Here is a 24645-nt window from a genome sequence, read left to right as displayed (position 1 = left end):
GTAGACCTCTTATTGTTCAGTTTGAAACTTTGATCTAGTCTATATATCAGTAATGAATAATTGTTTTTGTTTTGGGTTTAAGATTTATAAAAATAATAAAAATATATATGGATTGTTTTTGTGTGTTATTTTAACGATTCTACATGTAGTTATAAGCCATGGGAGTTGTAATGAATGTCTTATGTTTTATAGTCATTTTTATATCTTTTAATTTTGATATGTTAAAATAACCTTTATTTTTAGTTTGTTGTAACAAACACACAATTAAAATTTTGATATGTTAAAATAACCAAATTTTATTTTTAGTATGTTGTAATTGTGTAAATATCTATGAACTTAAAAGTTACCCATGTTATATTAAAATTTTAAAATATTCACTTTTTTTTTTTTACTATTTTTTACTTGTTAACTTTATTTCTTATCATCTACAAGATCTAATATTCTTATTCAGTTATTTGTGATCAAAGTACTACAAATACAACCCTCAGTCTGGCAACTGTTTTAATAAGGAAACGGCTATTCGTACACCCACAAGGATTTTAGAGAAAATGTGTGCAAAAAAGAAATTATATATAAAAAGGGTGTTGAATAGTAAAAAGGATGTTGAATGGACAAAGCCTTTAATAAACTACATGTTCTCTTTAACATATTTAACTAACACCCATGTAGTTGCCAACATGTTTATTTAAGTTATCACAATCCACTAACCCACTTAATATACATTTACAAATTGTCAGGATGTCTAAAGTCTAAACATGTAGGTTAATTAGATGTGTGTTCAAGTTATATGATTTATAAATAGACCGGACTGTCTCTGAGAATCGTTATAAAGTTTTGGATCAAAGGTGAGGAAAAATTTGAGCTTTACGTAAAATATAAAAGATTAAAGTATATGGACCGGTGTTGTTTCTTTTATTAAAATACAGTTTATATATAATTTATTTAAAAAAAAATCGGGCCTACCAGGTGATCGTCCTCTCTGGCCCCGTCCGCCCTTGTTTATAATGTGTACAAGATAAGGTTGATGTCTTGACAAAAACAGATATATCCGTCGGTTGGGTTCAACGATTCGACCAACAAACCGAAAGATATCATGTCATTTACATCATGTCAATAACATGCAACAAAACAAAGCCTGAAACATCAGTTTTGGCATTGGTCAACTCCACTTAATTACATCATTTATACGTTAGACATTACCACATCATCCCACTATTCTCAATAACTGCAAGAAAAACAGGCTAAGTGGAAGAAAATAAAAATAAAAGAGGGGAAGAAATAAAGTCATCATCCCACTCGACTCGATTCAAAAAGGCAAAAACCAACTAATACATTCTTCAGGTGTAGCAATTGAAATCCCCTTGATCAATAAAAATAAATCACCCTACCTTCTTTGACCATGTTATTCTCAAATTAAGTGTATTTTGCATTATGTGACAATGCCCGTTGACATTGACTCAAGTTGATTTCGATGTGACCCACGTATGATTTATCTATAAGTATATTATAAGCTCTATTTATGTGGAAATATTATTGGTTAATCTTTTCTAGAACCACCATCAAATCCTAAATCCAACATTAACTTATTGGGCTTAATTTTTTATTTACTTTTTTGTGTTAAATGGACCAATTGAAAATTGAGTTTTGTAATAGGTTAAGTTGGCCCATTTGAATGAATACAAAACAACAAAAAATTTCCTTTATTTTTCTCCTTTTAACTTTTTATATCTTTCAAAGAGATAATTAGCACAATCATGCTTTATTTATGAAGAATGTTGTTTATGGTGTCTAAATGAAGGTTTTTCTGATTAAGGTGATCCTACGGTCGAAATCATTCTATGGTCTAACCTCTTTAATGATTCTTTCTATGATTGTCAAGGTAATCCTACAAAAGTAACAAAGCAGGCACCGTCAGTTTTACCGGGATGAAGAGTTATAACAGCGATCATCTTCCGGCGTAAAGATAAGTGAGAAAATAAGCATGAGTGTATAAATGATGTCACAATTTACGTCATCGGTCCCCACCTGGTGAACGGCCTAACAGAATGTGAAAGTGACATCCCGTATTCTTGTCGGTTGAGATGAAATATTCATTTTCTCCCCTTATGGTCCATGTATGCCTTGTCATTTTTCGAATTTAATTGTGTGAATAAGATTTGTGCCGGTTCGAAATTGCCCATGAATCTTATCTCTTCACTACATTATCTAGAAACAATTGCTTGTTAATTTCAACTGTTTTAAATGGATAAATTGATTAGCACCGAAGCTTCGAAAACCCTAGCCACTATAAACCATCGTTTGAACAGACAATGGTTAAAAACAGTTTCGAAACATTTCTTTATTACATCATACCATCGGTGATGATTCGTTGTTAAATGAAAATTTATTTTTTTGGACGAAAGATGGATATATTAAAAAACAATCGAAGAATTCGGCATGAAGCCGACAACAAAGCAAACAAATTACATCAAGAGGAGATGGTTTTTTCACCACTCGTCCCAAGAAAATAAAACTTTACGGTTCCTATGAACATACCATAAATACGAATAATGTAAAATAGAATCAAAAATCTTTTCGTTCCTTAGTTTGGATGGTTGAAAGTTAGACGTGTTCCTAAAACCCCAAAGCGCTCACCATGTCGAGAAAACGACTGCCTCAATAAACTTTTTCTTCTTAGCGTTAATCCTCGTACCATCAAGAAACTCCATCAAAATTTTAATTACCACCAGAAGATCAATGTTAAACCAAGAAAATCAAATGAAAAATATGTGGCTAGACATAACTTTTGCCTTTTGTTCTTCAACCTCGTACTCATTGGGACCATTTTAATGTTATAAAACTACAGGTATACTCCCCACCGTCCCAAAACAAAAAACAAGCCAAGTGTCAATAGATTGACCATCTTTCAATTTGTTTGTGAAATTAGTGATAAACATGTTTCTTTTCTTTTTTTTGGTGAGTGGGATGGGGTGGGGCCGTGGGGGTGAGAGGATTGGTTTGTTATGGCCTATGGGGTAATATGTAATGATGTTTGTTGACTTTATAAAAAAAAAACTTATTGTCACATAACAATTTGATGTGACTTGTAATAAAACATAATGTTAAAAACCTATAATAGCTTCCATGTGTAGACCTTTTTTTATTGGTTGATTCATGTTTTGGTCATGCCTTCCTCTTCATCAACCGTTGGGGTGGTGTTGGGACATTTTGAGGATATTTCGGAGCCCAGAACGACCCACTACGGATGGTCTGAATCATAATAAAGTGTCATTTTTAATATATAATTTTTTGTAAGTATTTTATTCCCATGTAAATTACAAGTGAAACATTTTTCTCATGGTGCTATTCTAATAGTTGACGACTTAACGACAATAGAGATGGTGACAAATAATTAATAAAAATTATATTTTAATCATATCTCAAACTAATAAAACTTTCAACTTTTATCCATTAATCCACACAATACTCGAAATTTTACTAAAGTAAAACCAAAAAGCCATAAATGGTGTTAAGAGTGACTAAACAAGGTGTCTTCATCACAAATCTAATTATGATCATGTATCACTTTTCTTATGTGTTCGACTTTGTTGTCTTTAATTTCAACTTATATGGATGTCATCTGCCACGTATAAGTCGTGCATTTGCTTTACAATCAGTGAAAACTTCATCATAGTAATATTGGTAATACAGAAACACAAATTCATGTGTTACTACAACCTTGTGCATCTAAGTTTATATTAAAAGATTTTGACGTCTTGTTGCTCTTGTCATCCATCCATAATTATGCTCTATATTTTTCTTTTATTGTAATGAATGTTAGACGGCACGGAGTCGTCATGTCCCCATTTTCTCCCCTACTTTCCCGAACTCCGCAATTTTCTAATTGCTTTTCATCATTTTCCACGGAATTCAGTGAATACTCCATGAATTTCGGTCAAACTCGTATCCCAAACTTGAAAATTTTACACAAACACTAGGCCTATATGAACTTAAAACCATGTTAAACATGTGAATCGTGTGACATATCGTCACAAGTTCTGTAAGTTAACATGGAAACAACACATGGTATATAATAATTACGTTTAAGAAGCAGAATGATCAGTCTAGTAGCCTATTGAGTATTGACCAACCCGAACACAACATCTTTAGTTAAACGTGTAAGTTCATATTGTAATTGGACTTAATATATGTAATATGTAAATTTCGTGTTAGATTTATAATGTTTTTAAGAAAAGAAAGTTATTTAAAAGATGTTTTATTTCTTTTGAAATAAGTTCTCTTAGGGTAGTAATGATGGTATACTTATAAATGCAATGAAACATGAACTTGACAGATGCTGCTCTGGTTTGACAAAATCACACAAAATGTTTGAAAACGTGTTCTAAAGTTACTTTATATGACAACCATTTAATAAAAATTTAAATATGATGTGCCTTTATATGGACGTGTAATAAAAGGTGTGTAGGGTATTATAATTCATACATATTAGAGAAAATTTATAAAATGTTTATTGTATTACTTCGTATTAAATAAATAGATAAATAAATGATTATTTTACATGAGTATTTAGTTACCAAACAACGAACTAGCGATATCAATGTTTGTGAAAATATATTCCTTGTTAGATGGTTGGGATTCTAGTCTTATGATGACGAAATAGGTAGACATAGAAACGTGTTTAGAGAATTAGAGGTGCATGTCTTAACCGTTTCAATAAAAATATAACAGACGATATAATACTCGAGTGATGATATTCTAAATTTCGTTTCATAAAATGTAACTCGGTACAATTATATTTATAAAAGTAATTGTTTCGTGACAACTTTACAAAGTGTTCATACTATATATCAAGACACATGTCTCAGCAAGTTAATTCCAACATCATATAAACATGTGGTATAAAGTGTATGTAACAAGAAATTAGGATAGGAATGTTGCCTATGTTACCAGTTACTACCAACCTATGACTCAAATTAAGGTTTTATATTTATCATAAAAACCAATAGAAAATGAGAATTGTGAAGGGTAAATTCATAGAATGAGAAAATGAAAAGGGTAGAAAGTAAAGTGTAAATAAGTCGAAGCAACAGACAAAATAATAAGAGTGACATAGTGTATTCTTATCGGTTGAGGGAAAATATTCATTTTGTCCTCTTGTGGTCCACGTATACCATGTCACTTGTCGAATTTAATTGTGCGAGATTCAGGTTTGCCCATGGATTTGGGTCTTATCTCTTCACTAAATTATCCAGAAACACTAATCTATTAGTTTTAACCCTTTAGACCATTACCCATTCACAAAACCAACCCAAACCAATCTTCAATTATAAAATTAATTTCTCTCTCTTCCACTAACCCAATTCAACTAAACCAAACTTTTCATCCTCATTAGCAAACCAAACTTCAGTACTTTTTATTAAATAAATATAATTTATAATTTTTTTTATTAATAATTGTTGTGTTTTTTTTATTAAAAGTGTTTAAAAATATAAAAAATAATTTCTTTATTTAAAAATAAACAATATATATTTAATATAAAATTATTTTAAAAAATATTTATATTCATCAAACACACTTAATAAAGTAGATAACAAAGTTACGATCGTCGGATGATGAATTATATAATCAGATAATGTTAGATTTTCTAAATAATAAGTTCTGTTAAAAGAATCTTATGAACCAATAGAAAGTTGACAAGTGGCGGATAATATAAGTCGGTAATGACTAAAAATTTTTTCTTTTTACAAACTTCAAAAAATTTAATCGATGTGTTAAAAAAAACTGAACAATAATGTGTTTTTAGAATTTTTAAAAAACTTAATTAATAAAAGTAATTAGAAAAAAACAATATTGATGTTAAAATAAATTAGTTTGAAAGAAGAAACAAAAAAGAAAAAAAAAATTGAAAAAGGGAACCATAGATAGAGTGACATGTGGAGTCAAGTTGTTTGCCATGAAGGTTGCCCTCACGAGTTGTTCACCTCCATTTAATTGATTTTTCTTTTTTTTTTAATTATTGAATAGTGTTACAAACTAGTAGGAGTTTGGCAATGGGAATGGTAAATGGATAAATTGGTTGGTGCTGGAACTTCAAAAACCCTAGCCGCTGAAAAATGTTTTTCGAACAGACAATGACTAACAGTTTCGAAACAGTTCTTTGCTAAATTAAACCAGGATGATGGTTCGTTGTTACATGAAAAACACCTTTTACTTTAGTGTGGCTAGCCATGGCTTTTTGCCTTTTGGTCATCAACCAAACTCATACTAACCGGGACCATTTTAATAAGTGTCATAAAACTACATTTATACTCTCCACCTTCCAAACAAAAACATACACATACATACATATACCAAACCAACCGTCAATAGACATACCATCGTTCAGGTAGTTTGTGAAATTAGTGATAAACGTTTTATTTTTTTGTGGGTGTGGTTTTGTTAGGGGTGGGGGGGAGTGGTGGCCTGTGGGGGTAATACTAATAAGGGAGAATTCCCAAAATAGTCTCAAGATGAGAGAGAAATCATAAATAGTTCAAAACTTTTTAAATTCTCAAAATAGTCCCTGGAAACCTATCTATAACGTGACATTTGTATTTGTGACGTGAGATTTGGTTAACCACTCACAAATTGACACGTGTAAAGTTAACGTGAAAGTTACAAAAAATCTGTATGCGCCGATAGTTTTCAAGCAAAAATCATTTTCTCATAAATTCATCTCCGACGACGCATTTCAGGTGAATTTCGTCTCCGATGAGAAATTTCAAAAAGTTGTAAAAAAAAAACGATACTTTTCCAATGAATTTAGTCTTGTTAGATGATTTTAAAAAAAAGTAAAAAAAAAAAACCGATAATTTCCCAATGAATTTAATCTTCTTAGATGATTTTCATAAAGGTATTAAAAATCTGATGCGAGGGTTAAATGGCAAGTGTTAAGAATGTGGTGGATGGTGGTGGTGGTGGATGATGGCGGTGGGTGGTGGTGGATGATGGCTGTGGATAATGGCGGTTGGTGGTGGTGGTTGATGATGGCGGTGGGCGGTGGTGGTGAATGGTGGTGGTGGATAATATTCTTTTTATGCAAACAAAAATAACTTTCATCTAAAAACCATTGAATTTAAATAATTTGTAACAAAATTCATCTTTTCTGACAACTCTTCATATTATGCAAAAAAAAGACGAAATTCACCTGAAATGCATCGGAAGAGATAAATTTATGAGAAAATGATTTTGGGTTGAAAACTATCAGTGCAGACAGATTTCATTGTAACTTTCACGTTATCTTTACACGTGTCAGATTGTGATTGGCTACTCAAATCTCACATCACGAATATCAATGTCACGCTGCAGATAGGTTTCCAGAGACTATTTTGAAAATTTAAAAAAGTTTTGGACTGTTTAGAATTTATCTCCCATCTTAAGGACTATTTTGAGAATTCTCACATAAAAAAATTATGTCACATAACATTTTGATGTGACTTGTAATAAAGCATAATGCTTAAAACTTATAACTCACTAAATAACAAACTAAAGTGATATTTTTATATATGATTTTATAAGTTATTTTATTCATGTAAAATACAACGAAAAAATTTTCCTTGTGATACTATTATAGCAGTTGGCGTCAAAAGAAATGGCGACGAACTATCAACTATAGTAGTTTTGGCAGCATCGACACGATGAACATAGGTGGTGGTCGTGGTGGTGACACTACTCTATAGATGGTGAGACAATGGTTGCAATGAATGATGGCACGATTGCATTGGGGGATGGGGGTAGATGTTGGCAACGATGATTGTAGGGTAGGAATAGGTAGTGACACTTGTGATTATGTAGGCGCTTGGTCAATAGATGATGGTCGTGTTTGGACAATCGATAGGCTGCGGCAACATACATTTGCATTATGTGACGCTGGTCTATATTGGCTCGTTCTAGGATAGTTCATAGTTGGTGGTGGTAGACAATTGCATTGGGTGGAGTTAGTCTATTTCAACTTGTTCTAAGTTAACAAGTATTATAAAACTGACCAACTCTGACTCATTACGTATACATCAACTCATTTTGCAAATAAAAGTTGTTAAAAGCAACTTATTTTAAAAAAATATATTTCATGACTTTTACGTGTACCTCTGACTTAACCACGATCCTGTATTTTGTGTGGATTGATGCTAGCTTTGTTTTCAATCTGGTAACTTGGCCTCGACTTTCTTCCTTTTGTGGCATCTTTTTAATCAAATACTAATACTTGATTTTTTTTATTTTTTTTAACAATTTAGCCCACTTCTAATTCTAATAATACTAATAAATATTAGGACTCGAACTCTAAACCTATAAGATATAAATCACCTTATAAATACTCATTTACTATTATGCTTAGAAAAATCTTTTAGATCGCACTTTATAGACAAATAATGAGCAAAATACTATTTTGATAACATCTCCAAATATTACAACTTTCAAATTTTTTCCATTACTTGACTTGCAATATTAGTAAAGCAAAACCAAAAAGCCATGAATGGTGTAAAGTGTGACAAAAGAAGGTGTCACCATCACAAATCTAATTATGATCATGTATCATTTTTCTTATGTGTACCTTTCTTCGTGCTAATTTCAACTTAAATGCACGCTATAACTTATATGCCCACTTATAGTTAGGAGTGTTTTTTTTGTTGTACTTTCGGGTCTCAGGTTTCTTGGATAGCAAAACTGAAACCTATAACCGAAACACAACCCTAATCTCCCCTAAAGAAAATGCTAAAGCTGAAACAAAGGATTAGAAAGTCAAAAGCTTAATCGAATTGTTCAATAGAAAATATTCAAGGCCTAGAAAATTAAAGGCTTCTCATATTTTAACAATATCAATTATAAGCTATTGACTGATAATAGTCTCAACTGAGTTTATCGACATTGGTGGTTCTAATTTAAAAAAAATCGGCTCTTAGTGGTTGCCCGTTAAAAAAAACTTAAAGACGTTAACATTTTTCCGAATTTCAAACTGATTTTTTTGGGCTTTTGATTAGTTAGATGATACGAGTCGGTTGAGTAAAACTTAACTCGAAACGATGCTACAAACGTCTTAATTTTTGTTAATTCAAAAGTTCAAACACTCGATTTAACACTAATCAAACCGTTTGTAGCATCGTTTCAAGATAAGTTTTACATCGATCGACTCATATCTTCTTTCCGATCAAAGGCCCAAAAAAGTCAATTTGAAACTTGGAAAAAATATTAATGTCTGAACGAGTCACCAACGGGTCGTCACATGGTCAATCCCCGGTCAAACTCCTCCCATAGTGTAAGTAAATATAAACTAACAAACATTAATGAACGTAAACGAACATAAACAAGTTTAAATAAACAATATATTCATTTACCGGTCTACACCAAAAGTTTTAAAATACATATACAAACAAAACACTTTAATTATAAACAATATTTATAGTATCTAAATAAATGACTCCTAAAAATAAATGTATAACAAGTTGGCGGGTTTATATGTTTAACTAAAACATTAAACATGTTATGTTAATCCGAACACAACCCGTTAAGCTGGTTATCTCGTAACCAAACAACCCAACAACCCGGATTTATACGGCAAGTATGTTTTCCGCCGCATCTCCTCCGCCACCGCTCTATTCGTCGTGTAATGCATTTCGTGCGCCGATACCTTCCTTCGACAACCATCCGCACGCCTTATTCTCGAGTATTTATTAACCGCACTCCCCTGAGATGTGCTTTGAAACAATAACAAGTTCTTAAGGCTCCACTTATTATACCAAGTTTTATGATTGTTATCTTCTCCGGCGAGAATATCGGATACCCGGAACGGTGATGAGGATCTTGATGCTTTGTTTTGGGTTCGTTTTGGTGGGTTTTGTGTTCGCACACCATGTGTTCGATAAAATGTCTCAATGAAACAATTAGTATTTTTTTCTCGGGTTGTTGGATTTTGGGTGACTTGGGTTTTATCACCACGTGTGTGATAAAATGCCTCAATGAGATATTGAGAATCTTTTTCTCTGGTTGGGTTTTGAGTGGGTTGGCTTTGATCGTCTGGCGTTCGATGAAATGCCTCAATGAAATAATCAGAGTTTTTTTCTTTGGTTGTTACCCTTTTCTGTTCACGTGGGTTTTGGGTGAGTTGGGTTTTATCGCCACGTGTTTGATAAAATGCCTTGGTGAAATAATCAGACTTCTTTTGGGTGGGTTGGGTTTGACTGTCGGGTGTTTGATAAAATGTCTCAATGAGACAATCAGTATCTTTTTCTCTGGGTGTTTCTGTTCCTCGTTTGGGTGGGTTTTGGGTGAGTTGGGTTTTATCGTCACGTGTTTGATAAAATGTCTTAGTGAATGAGTTGTGTTTTAGTTGGGTGGGTTGGGTTTGATCGGCAAGTGTTTGATGAAATGCCTCAATAAAATAATAAGAATTCTTTTTATGAGAAAATGATGTGGTCTTGATTCGACCACAATGAAAAAGTTCGTCGGCATAAGAGATTAAAAGCGGGTCTAGCGGCCCGCTAAAATCGAATGCGAAATCGTCATCATTGTCGGGTTGGAAGGTGGTGTGGATTGGGGTGGTGGGTGCACTATAGTAGAAATTGTTGTAGTGGTGAGGGGTGGTGGTGGTGCTAATTGTTGGTGAGAGTGCTAGTAATGGTATCTCCATTTGATGATGAAAAGTAGCAATTTGAATTTTGAAATAGTTGTATTCTTATAGTAATAAAGATATGAGGGTAGGGGGTCGGGTGGGGTCGGTATGTTTAAGTGTGTTAAAAGAGTCGTAGATAAATCGAACTTATACACACATTTGAAAATATCACACAAACTTAGCCCTACGTGAAGTCGTGAACTTCAAACCATGTTAAAAATGTGAATCGTGTGACAGATACGAGTTTTATAGTCTAATATAGTTATAATCACGTTTAAATCATAAATGGATCTATCTATGAGCTTATTAATCTATCCAAACACAATATTTGACTCGTAACGGTTTCTATTGGGTTTATTTACAAATTTCATATTTGATTTTTGTTGTGTTCGAAAGACAAAAAGTTGTCTTGTTTCTTTGAATAAATAAACGAATGTAGAAACGTCGCTCATACATAAATTTGATATTTTCACACGAACCCTAGCCCGACGTGAACTTAAAACCACGTTAAACACGCGAATTGTAACTACATTTAAAACATAAACAGATAAATCCGTGAGCCTATTACATGAGCCCAACACAATATCTTTAGTTAAAATGTTCAGCTTGAGACTGAATCTATATAAGCTAAATAATATTCAGTTTTTCATGTTAGCTTTTGTTGTATTTTAGAGAGAAAAAATGTTAAATTCAAATAAATTTAAAAAAGTTGTTTTTTTTTCTTTCGAATAAATAAAAGCATAGTAATGATGACATACTAATAAATGCTATGAAACATGAACTTGACACATGCTGCTCTGGTTTGACAAAATCACACCAATTGTTTGTAAACATGTTCTAAAGTTACGTTATACGACAACCATTGAATAAATATGATGTGTCTTTATTTGGACGTGTAACAAACGGTGTGTATTAAAAAAATTGCTAAAAAGTTTATTATATTATTAAATTAAATAGGATACTAAATGATTATTTACATGAATCTTTACTTATAATGTGTGAAAAAAAATAAAATATTAAATGATTATTTACATGAATCTTTACTTATAATGTGTGAAAAAAAATATTTGTTTAAATAGTTATGAGTTCTAGTCTTATAATGAAAAAAATTACGTAGGTATAAAATAATAGAAATGTGTTTAGAGGTGCATGACTTACCCAGTTACCCTCTTCAATAAAAATATAATAGACGATATAATACTCGAGTGATGTTATTCTAAATTCGTTTCATAAAATGTAACTTTATAGGAATATTATTATAAAATGAATAGTTTCGTGACAACAATTTACAAAGTGTTCATACTATATATCGGCAAGTTAATTCCAGCATCATATAAACATGTGGTTTAAAGTAACAAGGAAAATAGGAAAGGAATGTTGCCACCCTATAAGGCTATAAGTCAAACAAGGGCTTTACATGTTTTAAACTTAAACTAAACTTCTTCAGTTTTAGAATGATTTGTTTTTTTTAACAGTCAACAGATAAATGTTTAGGTATTTCGTACGAGGTGACTCAATGACAAAAGGCCACTGTCAGTTGATCCAACATAGTTGTATGGAGCCCTTAAGCACTTCCAAGTTCAGTTCTGGAGAAAACTCATGTGATCGAAGGCCCACTGGTGGTAAAACTCGGACGCCCTCATGATCGAACTGGAGATCACAAAGATCACAGTCTTTCTTTATTGAGCCACCTATTTCCCCCAAAGTATTGTTAGTGGGGATTGAACTTGGGTATCCATTGAAAAACCCACGTTTTCAATTTTGTGTTTTTTTTTTCTTTGCTTTTATGAGTCTGGTTTGATTATAAATAGTGTTTGATTTTATATTCGGGCTTTATATGTTTTTGCTTAAAATTAGACAACATAAAAGAAAAACGAGTTTGTACCGAATCTGAGCCTATATGTCACCACTCTACAAAGTGAAATGTTACCATGTTATAATAACTTAATACATCACCTCAACTTTGTTATTTATTTTAAACAATTCATTAAAACCAATAGAAAATGAGAAATTAGAAGGAGAATGATAAAATGTGAAGGGCAGAAAGTAAGGTGTAAACGAACCGAGTTGATAACGAGCTTGTCAAGAACAACTCATTCTAACTTAATAGGGTTGGAGCTCGAGATCAAATAGATTAAAGCTTTATTTCTAATGCTTGAGTTTGGCTCATGAGTATTTTTACAAGCTTGGCTTGTTTATTATTTTTTAATTATTTAGTTTATATATTTACACACATATTTACGGTTATAATTTTTATTTATATATAAAACCTCAGTTAATAGTCATATTATTAATTTATAACTATTCAAACGATGACAATAAAGTGTCATATAATCAAGCAAAAGATCCATCGATATCCTCTTTTGAATAGCAAAATAAATCCTACCAAACCTTTTCATACATGATATAATATAGCTTACTTTTTTTATATAATAGTTATTGCGAACATACATTAAATAAAAACATACAAGTAAAAAGCTCGTTTAGTATATTGAGCCAGCTCAAGATCGATATATGACGCTCGGTCTCGGGCTCGCTTAATAAACGAACCTCAATAAAATTTCGACCTCATTTACTCAGCTTAGTTTGTGTTTTTTACGAGCCGAGCTTGAATATCTCACGATCCGCTCGGCTCTTTCACAGGTTATAAGTAAACAAGCAGGCCTTTAAATGAACCAAACATAAACGAACATATGTAAATGAACACACACAAACATAAATTGACACATTTAAAATGAACAAATACAAACTATTGAGTAGATAACCTTTTAAGATAACATTTAACTATATTCTATTAATACATAAACAAAAATAAATGAGCGAACATAGACAAACGTTCACGAACATTAATGAACGAACTTATCTTCAAGCAGTTCATGAAACGTCTGTTCATTTACAGACACATAAACTAGAGGTGCACAAATCGGGTTTTCTAAATATCCGGTTTCGGGTATGACCGGGTATTGGAAAATCGGGTATTGGCAATACCCTGGTCGGGTTCGGGTATTGTCTCTAAAAACCATACCCTATGCATTAGGTTCGGGTCAGGTATATAAACGAATATTCAAAACTGAGTATTTGAATACCCTATTTCCAGGTATTGAAAAAACTCTATTTTTGGGTTTTTTAGGCTATTTTACATGTATTTTCGAGTATAGATTTGATTTTTTAAGGGGTTGCATTTTTAGGGGGATTTTCGGGTATAAATTAGGTATTTGAAAAACCCGGTTTTGAGTATTAGAGAAACCCGGTTCCAGGTATGAAACGGCATGGGTTATGGTATTAAAAACTGGTTCCGGATTCAGGTTTTTTTTAGTCTCTACCTTAAACGAATATATATGGGTTGGCCCATAGACAAAACGATGCCCGTAAGCCCACAGAATCCTAAACCCAAATAAAAACCCTTTACCACTCACAAAACCCGAATTATTCTCTCAACCGCATTTCTCAGATTTAACGCTAACGCCTGCGGAGTCAGCGTTTGATTCCGGTAATTTATAGCTTAATTTTGTTAATATATAATTTATAGACTGATATATTCAGTTCAAATGTATAAACTTATTTAGATTTAGGTTTAATATTATAGCTGATTAAACTTCAATTCAATCAGTTAATTACTCAACTGAAATGTTATTATGATATTTTTGAGGCGTTGATGACGTCATCTCATATCTTAGGTTATTATCCGCTCGTTTAAATTACACAGAGCTCGAGTTCGGCTCGTATATTATTTGTTGATTAAGTTATATATATATATATATGTATTTTTAGTAGTAATTTAATATAGAACATGTTAGCTGATTAAACTTGAATTCAATCAGTTAATTGCAGTTTATTATTATTATTATTATTATTATTATTATTATTATTATGTTATTTTAGTGGCGTTTGTGATGTCATGTCATTTTAGCTCGAGCTCGGCTCGTTTAACTTACAGAGAGCTCGAGCTCGAGTTCGGCTCATATATTATCTGTTGATTAAGTTATATGTATGTATTTTTAGTAATGGTTTAATATAGAACATGATATATATTATTTTGTTATATTTTTCATACTTTTGTTAGTTTATGTATATAACAACAGTGATTGAATAACTATATATTAGATATATTGAATTAAAACTATGTGAATAATTGATTAAATCACAGAGAGCTCGATCTCGGCTCGTTTCGAGCTTTATCTCTATATTTCGAGTCCGCTCTTATATTATTTGTTAATTAAATTATCTATATTCAAATTTATGTAAATATATTTTTTAATAATAATTTAGTATAAAACATAATATATATTATTTAGTTTTATTTGTCATACTTTTATTAGTTTATATATAACAGTAGTGATTGAATAAATATACACTATATATAATAAATATAAATATAATCTATATAAATAATAGGTTCGTTTAGGCTTGATCCCGATAATTGAAGCTCAGGCTCGGATTTGTTTGTTAAACTAGCTTATTGTTAGGTTCGAGCTCGTTTAAGCTCCGTTTGATTCGAGCTTTTTGAGAAGCAAGTTTGAATAGCTCGCGAGCGGCTTGGCTCGTTTACACCGCTAGTGTTAATGAGAGTTTAATTTTGTTACTGGCACGTTGATATTATTTGATTACGGAAATTTAAGCACAAGCTGAATCATGATTGTACAGATTTTGGAGTAATTTTGGTGTGAAAAGATGGTGGAAGCTCTAGATTTGTTTTTGAAGATTGGATTGGATAAACGCACGGCGGAAAACACTATTGCCAATAATAAAGTCACTTCCAATCTTATTGCAGTGATTAAGGAGGTAAATTTCATGCTAGTAGTATGATTGCATGCAGTTGATTCTGAACTCTAGTTCATCATTGCGTATGTGTGCGTAGGGCGGTAAACGAGCCGAACTGGTTTGGATGAGACCTTGTTCATGTTCGTCCGTTAAGCCTTTGTTTACCGAATGGAGTTTTGTGTTCGTGTTCGTTCGTTAAGCAATTGAGCTTGTTCGTGTTTGTCCGTTTCGTTCGTTAATTTTGTAAACTGATGCAGACGAACGGTATCGAACACTAAAGGACACTAACGAACACAAAACATAAACAAACATAAACGAACATATATTAGTTTGAGAATTATAATAATCACTAAATGAACACAAAATCACCAAAGTCCAGAAGTACACCACCTAATATCCAAAAAAACTTAGCATAGTAATCATAAGCGTAATTATATCAAAATATAAATAAAAATAACAATAGTAAAGCTCTAATAAACGAACATATATATGTAAACGAGCGTAACTTTCGAACCTAATCGAACAGATAACCGAACATTCACAAACACACTTGAACGGACATGGCCTGTATTCGTGTTCGTTTGTTAAGCTAACGGCTTACCGAAAGAAATTCTTTGTTCATGTTAGTTCAATTATCAAACAGACGAACATAAACGAGCTTCCCGCTGAACGGTTCAAGAATGGTTCGGTTTGTTTACAGCCCTGTGTGTGAGCTTAATTTGTGAAAATAATGTTTAGGAATCAGTGAATCTGGAGTAGTTAAAAGTACTGTCATTGGATTACATGTAACTTGGGAATTGATATACAAATGGCATAACATTTAGAGTTAGAATAATCTGTTTACTAGTAATATATTAAAAATATATTTTTTTCCTATATTTGATAAACTTAGCGTAGAATCAAGAACCCTAATTTTTATGAAACAGAACTTAAGTTTATAACCAGTATAACTATCATAGTTAGGGGTGTGCAAGAAACCGAAAAAACCATTCCGAAACCCAAAAAACCGAAAAATCCAAACCGAAAAAACCGAACCAAAACAAAAACTGACGGTTTGGTTTTATGTTTTTATAAAAACCGAACTAATGGTTAGGTTTTGGTTTTCCATGTAATAAAAAGTTAAAAACCGGAAAAACCGAACCGAATTCCTAATTATTTATTTATTTATTATTTTAAGTAATTTATAAGAATTTAATAAATATTTAACTCATATATTTTTGGTCCAATATATAATTGTCTATTAGTTAACTTTATTTATTATTAAATTAATTACATTTTTTGCTAACTTTTTTTTTCGGCCACAAATTTTCAAGCTCAAATGACAAAACCGAAACCGAACCGAAACCAAAATAACCGAAACCGAACGGTTTCAAAAAATCTAAAAACCGAAGTTTTGGTTTTTGGTTTGGTTTTAGCCTTAAACCGCATCGAACATTAATTAATTTTTCATTTCTTGACAATCGATATGTAATATAACACAAACAAGTGAACAACTACAACCCTTGGAATACAAATATATTGTTATAGTTAACTATTCATAAAGAGGACACACTCATCTTTATGTAATTAATAACACATATGCAGGCAAATGTCACTGATGGATGTGAACGGTCTACTGGCAATCTTCTTTACACGGTTGCTACAAAGTTCCCTTCTAATGCTCTTGTACATCGTCCCAAGTTGCTGGAATACATTGTTTCGTCTAAGGTTTCACTTTATTTGATTCTTTAAGTAGTAGTGTTTAATGTTAAAATCTATTTGCATAATTAAAATACTTATACTTTATGGCAGATAAAAGCTCCAGCTCAGGTAGAAGCTGCATTTGCATTTCTTACCGTCACTAGCTCAGATGGTCTTGATATCAGTAAATTTGAAGAAGCTTGTGGTGTTGGTATATTTGAACTTTATTATTGACTTTATGTATTTTTGATGTTAATTATTGTAAGTATTATAAACTTAGTATACAATCGTTTATCTGGCAATAGGGATTGAGGTGTCCCCTGAAGACATAGAACGCACTGTTGATGAAATGTTTGAAGGAAAAAAGAGTGCTATTTTAGAGCAACGTTACCGAACAAACGGTGAGTTCTAATTTCATTATATCTATGAAGCTAATAATAGTTTCTGTGGAAGTATAAAGCTGACATGTATTTGATCATTTGCTTAAAGTTGGTGATTTGTTTGCTCATGTACGGAAGAAGCAGCCGTGGGCCGACCCAAAGATTGTTAAGGTAAATCACTCACCTTTCTTTAGGCTTGTAACCGAACCTGAATGTTCAGTGAGCCGTTCGGCGGGAAGTTTGTTTATGTTCAGTTATTTAGTAAATTAACATAGACGAACAGAGCTTTTTGTTCATTTAGTTTAACTAACGAACATGAACACATGTCTCGCGTGTTCATTAGTTTACGATTGTTTTTTTTCGTAAATATATTTATTTAAAATTTTTAGGCTAATTACATTATAGTCTAGCTAGTATAACTTTCTTTAGGCTTGTAAACGAACCTGAATGTTCAGTGAGCCGTTCGGCGGGAAGTTTGCTTATGTTCAGTTATTTAGTAAATTAACATAGACGAACAAAGCTTTTTGTTCATTTAGTTTAACTAACGAACATGAACACATGTCTCGGGTGTTCATATATGTTCATTAGTTTACGTTTGTTTTTTTCCATTAATATGTTCATTTAAAATTTTTAGGCTCATTACATTATAGTCTAGCTCGTATAACTTTTTAAGCCCAACACATTGTTGTTTACGTTTACTTTAATTCGTTATAGATCAGTTATATTCGTTCATCTATGTAAAGTTACGTTAGTTCATATATTGTTCGTTTATACTATTAACGAATGAACGTACACAAAAAAGTTCATTTTTTCAACGAACGAACACGAACAAGAAAACCTTGTTTGTTAGTTGTTCATGTTCGATCGTTTGTTCGGTTAAAGTTAATCTAATGAGGGGCTTTGTATCTTCATAGTTTATGCATAAAAGCCTTTTGTTAACATATAATGAATATTTATTCATGTGTCTTTCAACAGAAACTGATAGATTCAAAGTTATATGAATTACTCGGTGAAAAAACCGAAGCTGATAACGAGAAGCCTGTGAAAAAGAAGAAAGAAAAAGTTGTTAAAGAAAAAGTTGAAGAAGAAAAAACTCCCATTGAAGAAGAAATCAACCCTTATTTAATATTCCCTGCACCAGAGGAGAATTATAAGGTTGTATTAACATTATTTAATTTCTCGCCATTTTAAGTATTTGTATCATGTTTTGACTTGTTTATCGTTGTTTTACAGGTTCATACAGAAGTATATTTCAGTGATAGACCTGTGCTTAGAGCTTGTAATACAAAAGAAATATTGGAAAAACATTTGAAGGAAACAGGTGGAAAAGTTTTGACCCGTTTTCCACCAGAACCGAATGGATATCTGCATATAGGTCATGCAAAGGTAAATTTCTATTATTTCATAATTTAATTATGTACATGTTATTATTAGAATGTCATTTATTAAATGGATACTGTGTTTCATATTAATAGGCAATGTTTGTTGACTTTGGTCTTGCAAAAGAAAGAGGTGGTGGCTGTTATTTGCGGTAAGACTGTTTTTCAATTTTTATATACTATGTAGTATGAAATAGGGTGAGGATCCTAAGAGAACTTTTTGGGCAAAAAAAAAACCCATTAAAAAATTTATAAAACAAAAAAAACGAAAAGTTTACAAAAAATAAAATTTAATTTTTCATCCCGGTTTCATTAAAAAAACCCTAATTATACACATGTATATTTTTATTTAGTCTCGAGTTACATATTGTACACATATGTACATTATTATCTATCTTAATTGTACATATGTGTATAAAGAATAACTTATATAAAATTATAAAATACGTATTATACATATATATGTATAATTTTGCTAAAACCGATTTTTTATTTGTATTTTTTTATGAAATCGGGATGAAAAATAAAATTTTTTGGTTTTTGTACTTTTTTTATTTTCGCGTTTTTTAGTTATATATATATATTTTTTATTTTTTTAAAAAGAATTTTTTTTATGGTCCAAAATGGTTCTCAAAGTTCTCAGTTCAAAATGGTTCTCACATGATTTATCTTTAAAATTTAGTTTAGCTTATACAGTTGAGATCTAATATTTTGTAGGTATGATGATACTAACCCTGAAGCAGAGAAAAAAGAATATATTGATCATATTGAAGAAATCGTGAGTTGGATGGGATGGAAACCTTTTAAGGTATAAAAAATTATTAATTTACAAAATCAAGAAAAATATTTATTCTAATTAAGCTATAAATTTGTAGATCACATACACCAGTGACTATTTTCAAGAACTATATGATTTAGCAGTCGAGCTTATACGCAGGGGTCATGCTTATGTTGATCACCAGGTTTCTAGTTACCACATTTTGTCTTCGTGTACAACAAACTCATGATCTGATAATTTAATTGTTTATTTATATTTTTTTGGTGTAGACTGGTGATGAAATAAAAGAATACAGAGAGAAAAAGATGAACAGTCCATGGAGAGATCGGCCAATTTCAGAATCACTTAAATTGTTCAATGATATGAAAAATGGCTTGATTGAAGAAGGAAAAGCTACACTTAGAATGAAACAAGATATGCAAAGCGATAATTTCAATATGTATGACCTCATTGCATATCGAATCAAGGTACAATAGTATTATCATTCCGACAAAATATATATTACTCCATCCGTCCCATTATAAGTGTCCAGGTTTGAAAAACACAAAGTTCAAGGTAGATTGAATTATTACTTTTTTTTTCTTACTAAATGACAATAATGCCCTTGGAAATTGGGTCCATCAATATTGTTTATTAATGTTAGTTGTGTGTGTTTAAGGGTAAATTTGGAAATTGGCTAATAAATTTTAAAAGTGGACATTTGTAATGGGACAAACAAAAAAGAAAATATGGACACTTTTAATGGGACGGAGGGAGTATTATCATCCCGACAAAATATATATTATTTTAGTTTGACTTGATAATATTAATAATATTTTGACTGACTTATATTTGTTCAGTTCACTCCTCATCCACATGCTGGAGACAAATGGTGTATCTACCCGAGCTACGATTATGCACATTGCATTGTCGATTCTCTTGAAAACATCACACATTCGGTAAGTTACCTGGGACCCACTTTTCACTTGTTTTTTATTCACTATTATATTTTAATGTGTTTTTGACTTTTTGTAGCTTTGCACACTTGAATTTGAAACAAGACGTGCGTCGTATTACTGGTTACTGGATGCACTAAGTCTTTACCAGCCTTACGTGTGGGAATACTCTCGCTTAAATATCACCAATACCGTGATGTCAAAGCGTAAGGTAAGTTATATATTTTTTAAATTAAAAAAAAACTGTTGTATAAACAGTTAAAAGTTCTATAAAAGTTATATTAAAAAAATTACCTTGTAGTTGAATCGGCTTGTGACCGAGAATTATGTGGACGGATGGGATGATCCGCGTTTGATGACGTTAGCGGGATTGAGGCGTAGGGGTGTTACATCAACCGCAATAAACGCTTTTGTTAGAGGAATCGGAATTACTAGAAGGTAATACTAATAAATTTAATTTTTAATTCATGACTTTTAATTTATTTGCAATTATTTAATAGTGCTTCACTTTGGTCTGCAGTGATGGTAGTATGATCCGTTTGGAACGCCTTGAATATCATGTGCGTGAAGAACTCAATAAAACCGCTTCTCGTGCGATGGTCGTGCTACATCCATTAAAGGTATGCAGATTTTAATATAATAAATTTAATAATTATGATTATGCAGTTATTCTAATATTTAGGTTTTGTTGTGGTGGTTGTAGGTTGTTATAACTAATCTTGAACCGAATTCAGTAATAGACCTTGATGCTAAGAAATGGCCCGATGCCCCGAACGATGATGCCTCATCTTATTACAAGGTTGAGTTTTTCTTCCCATTATTTGTATTATGATGTAAAACTATAATTATAATTTTAATAAGTTTTTTTTTTCATATTCAGGTTCCGTTTTCGAATGTTGTTTATATAGAGCAATCCGACTTTAGGATGAAAGATTCAAAAGACTACTATGGACTTGCTCCTGGAAAAACTGTCCTGCTCAGGTGCAATATTAATTACGATATAATTAATGTTTTAAATTATTAATTAAATTATTTATATATATTAATGATAATAATATCAATGCAGATATGCATTTCCTATAAAGTGTACTGAAGTGGTGCTTTCTGATGACAAAAAGACGGTTATTGAGATCCACGCTGAGTATGATTCTTTCAAGAAAACAAAACCAAAGGTATATTTTTTGACCATTTTTTAACATTTAGTTGGTTTATATGTATTATTATTATTATTAAATAAAAATACTCTGCGTGTGCACAGGGAGTTCTTCATTGGGTTGCCGAGCCGTCTCCCGGGGTTGACCCGTTGAAGGTGGAAGTCAGGCTGTTCGATAAACTCTTTCTTTCAGAGGTTAGCGATTTATATTAATTACCGGGCATATAATTTTAAAACAGCATTAGTTAAAGTAATAAAGTAATGATTATGTTTATATTGGAATTAGAATCCTGGAGAACTTGATAACTGGCTTGATGATTTAAATCCCGGGTCGAAAGAGATAATACCGTGTGCGTATGCTGTACCGCCACTCAAGTTTGCAGAAGTCGACGATAAGTTCCAGTTTGAAAGGCTTGGTAAGTTTTAGAACCTTCTCGTTGTCGCATAATTCACTAATTATTTCGGAATTTTGTTTTTGAATGTTTTTGAAATATGTGTTTGTTTATGCTAGGATATTTTGTGGCTGATAAGGATTCGACACCCGAAAAGCTTATCTTCAACAGGACGGTTACGTTACGAGACAACTATGGGAAAACTGGGAAGTAGATGAATCGTATGACTTCGTTTGTTTACTTACGTTATTCGTACTTTTTTTGTTTGAAAATGAAAGTAAAAATTATAAAATTGGTTGTTTTTATTAAATTATTTTGATAGGGAGTTAATGTCTTGTGTGTAGATGGTTAAAAGAATAAGTTTGTTATTTAAAAGGGTAAATTAGTCAATATTTTAAAAAACTTAAATGGGTATATTTTCCATCAAATATTTTTATAAAAACTTTTATTTTCCCTTGAAATGAAATGAATTACCTAATTTTTATTTGGCGAAATTTGGATGGTTTTTGATTGCGGATCATCGCTTCTAGAGCGAAACCATCGAGAAACTCAAATCGTCGTTCAATAGGTAATTTACGATAATTAAATAGGGCTAGCGTTTGTAATAACTACCCTTTACTTTTAACTCTTGTTCGTTCATGGAATACATTTAACCATGCCGGTTTTTACATTATTGTTTCATCAATCTTCCCTCTTAGACCATGCGGAGTGGGCTATATGAAGTGACGGAATAAAAAGGGAGCACCATCTTTTGGTTCTTCCTGATGATTTTTCATGGACTTCGGGATGTACAAGTCGGTTTATCCTGGTTTCATTTTGAGTGATCTTCGTCCACATTGACGGAACCAGGATTTTTCAATCAAGGGGTCATTTCTTCCGAATGATTATTCGTTTGGCTTCATTTGTGCCTTTTGGCAACCATTTCTTTATTTTATTTCAATCCTTTCTCTTTTATGCTCTATTTGTGCCATTTGGGCTCTATATGTGCCTTTTAGCTTTCATTTCGTAGTTTGGTTTTTCATTTGTGCATTTTGGCTTTCACTTGTGCCTTTTAGGCTCTATTTGTCTCTTTTAGCTTCCATTTCGTAGTTTGGTTTCTATTTGTGCGTTTTAGCTTTCATTTGTGCCTTTTAGGCTCTATTTGTGCCTTTTAGCTTCCATTTCGTAGTTTGGTTTCCATTTATGCGTTTTGGTTTCATTTGTGCCTTTTAGGCTCTATTTGTGCCTTTTAGCTTCCATTTCGTAGTTTGGTTTCCATTTGTGCCGTTTAAGCTCTATTTGTCCCTTTTAGCTTCCATTTCGTAGTTTGGCTTCCATTTGTGCCTTTTAGGCCCTATTTGTGCATTTTACCTTCCATTTTTTCGTTTAATTTCATTTGTGCGTTTTGGCTTTCATCTGTGCCTTTTAGGCTCTGTTTGTGCCTTTTAGCTTCCATTTGTGCCTTTTGAGCTCAATTGTGCCTTTTAGCTTCCATTTTTCGTTTGGTTTCTATTTGTGCGTTTTGGCTTCCATTTGTGCCTTTTAGCTTCCATTTGTGTCTTTTGACTTCCATTTGTGCCCTTTAGCTTCCATTTTTTTCGTTTGGTTTCTATATGTGCGTTTTGGCTTCCATTTGTGCTCGTTTTTGTATTTGAATGAATATAACTTTGAACTACTAATATAATCAATATGACATCGCACACACTAGATGTCCTGAGAAACAAAGCTGACTAAAAAACTAGGTTAACGTTTCTAAGCAGCAGTTGAGTGGAGATGATTGAAAAGAACGATGACCCATCATGGAGATTTTTCATTTTCTTTCAATTTAAATTGATATTAATGTAGTTGTTTGGTAAATTTCGGGATTCTACAGTAATTAGTTTTACGGACCAACTTTACAATCTAGACTAATAATGTAAACTAAACGTTCGAAATCGGTTCATGGTCCGGTTTGAGATCAAAACAGTTCTAAAGCGCATGATAAACCAACTTTAAACATATTAAAAGTTTTGAGTTCGGTTCTGCTCACAAGCTACTTGAGCTCAAACTGATAAGAAGCTCAAAATGAGCTTGAGCCTTTTCAAACTCGAGCCGAACCCGAGTCTCAAGCAAAGCTCGATCTATGGGGAGATCATTTAGCATTGTGTGGTAGAGGTGCACAAATTGGGTATTTCAAATACCCGGGCTCGGGTAAGGAACTGGATTCGGGCATGATCGGGTATTGGCAATACCCGGGTCCCGGGTCGGGTTCGGGTCCGGGTATTTTCTCTAAAAATCATTTATGTATCGGGTTCGGGTCCGGGTATTGCCTTTAAAAATCATACCCTATGTATCGGGTTCGGATCGGTGTAGAACCAGGTATTCTAAAACCGGGCATTTGAATACCCTATTTTCGGGTATTGAAAAAACCCTATTTTTGGGTTTTTTTTGGCTTTTTTTCGAGTATTATTCGGGTATAGGTTGGTTTTTTTTAAGAGTTTGCACTTTTAGTGGGTATTTTTCGAATATTTTTTAGGTATTTTTCGGGAAATTTTGGATATAGATCGGGTTTTTGAAAAGGCCG

General features: G+C 32.2%; 1 protein-coding gene across 1 annotated transcript; it reads left to right on the top strand.

The window, feature by feature from the left end:
• The first annotated feature begins 15074 nt into the window (after positions 1-15074).
• Positions 15075-22471, top strand: LOC143551065 (glutamine--tRNA ligase-like). The gene is made up of 21 exons (XM_077041584.1): positions 15075-15427; positions 16991-17113; positions 17198-17297; positions 17392-17487; positions 17576-17637; positions 18442-18621; positions 18700-18852; positions 18942-18997; positions 19563-19653; positions 19721-19807; positions 19893-20090; positions 20463-20561; positions 20638-20769; positions 20860-20996; positions 21079-21178; positions 21262-21357; positions 21439-21539; positions 21625-21730; positions 21817-21906; positions 21998-22127; positions 22223-22471. Exons 1-21 carry the CDS (start codon positions 15317-15319, stop codon positions 22315-22317), a joined length of 2343 nt encoding a protein of 780 aa, XP_076897699.1. The 5' UTR covers positions 15075-15316; the 3' UTR covers positions 22318-22471.
• Positions 22472-24645: the final 2174 nt, after the last annotated feature.

The sequence above is a fragment of the Bidens hawaiensis genome, unplaced genomic scaffold (genome assembly GCF_021521415.1).
Source record: "Bidens hawaiensis isolate Kalapana, Puna unplaced genomic scaffold, B.hawaiensis_p1.1 tig00016259_1, whole genome shotgun sequence".
In the NCBI taxonomy this organism is placed as follows: Eukaryota; Viridiplantae; Streptophyta; class Magnoliopsida; order Asterales; family Asteraceae; genus Bidens; species Bidens hawaiensis.
Note: the sequence above shows the minus strand (reverse complement) of the source record. Positions and strands in the feature narration are given on the sequence as shown.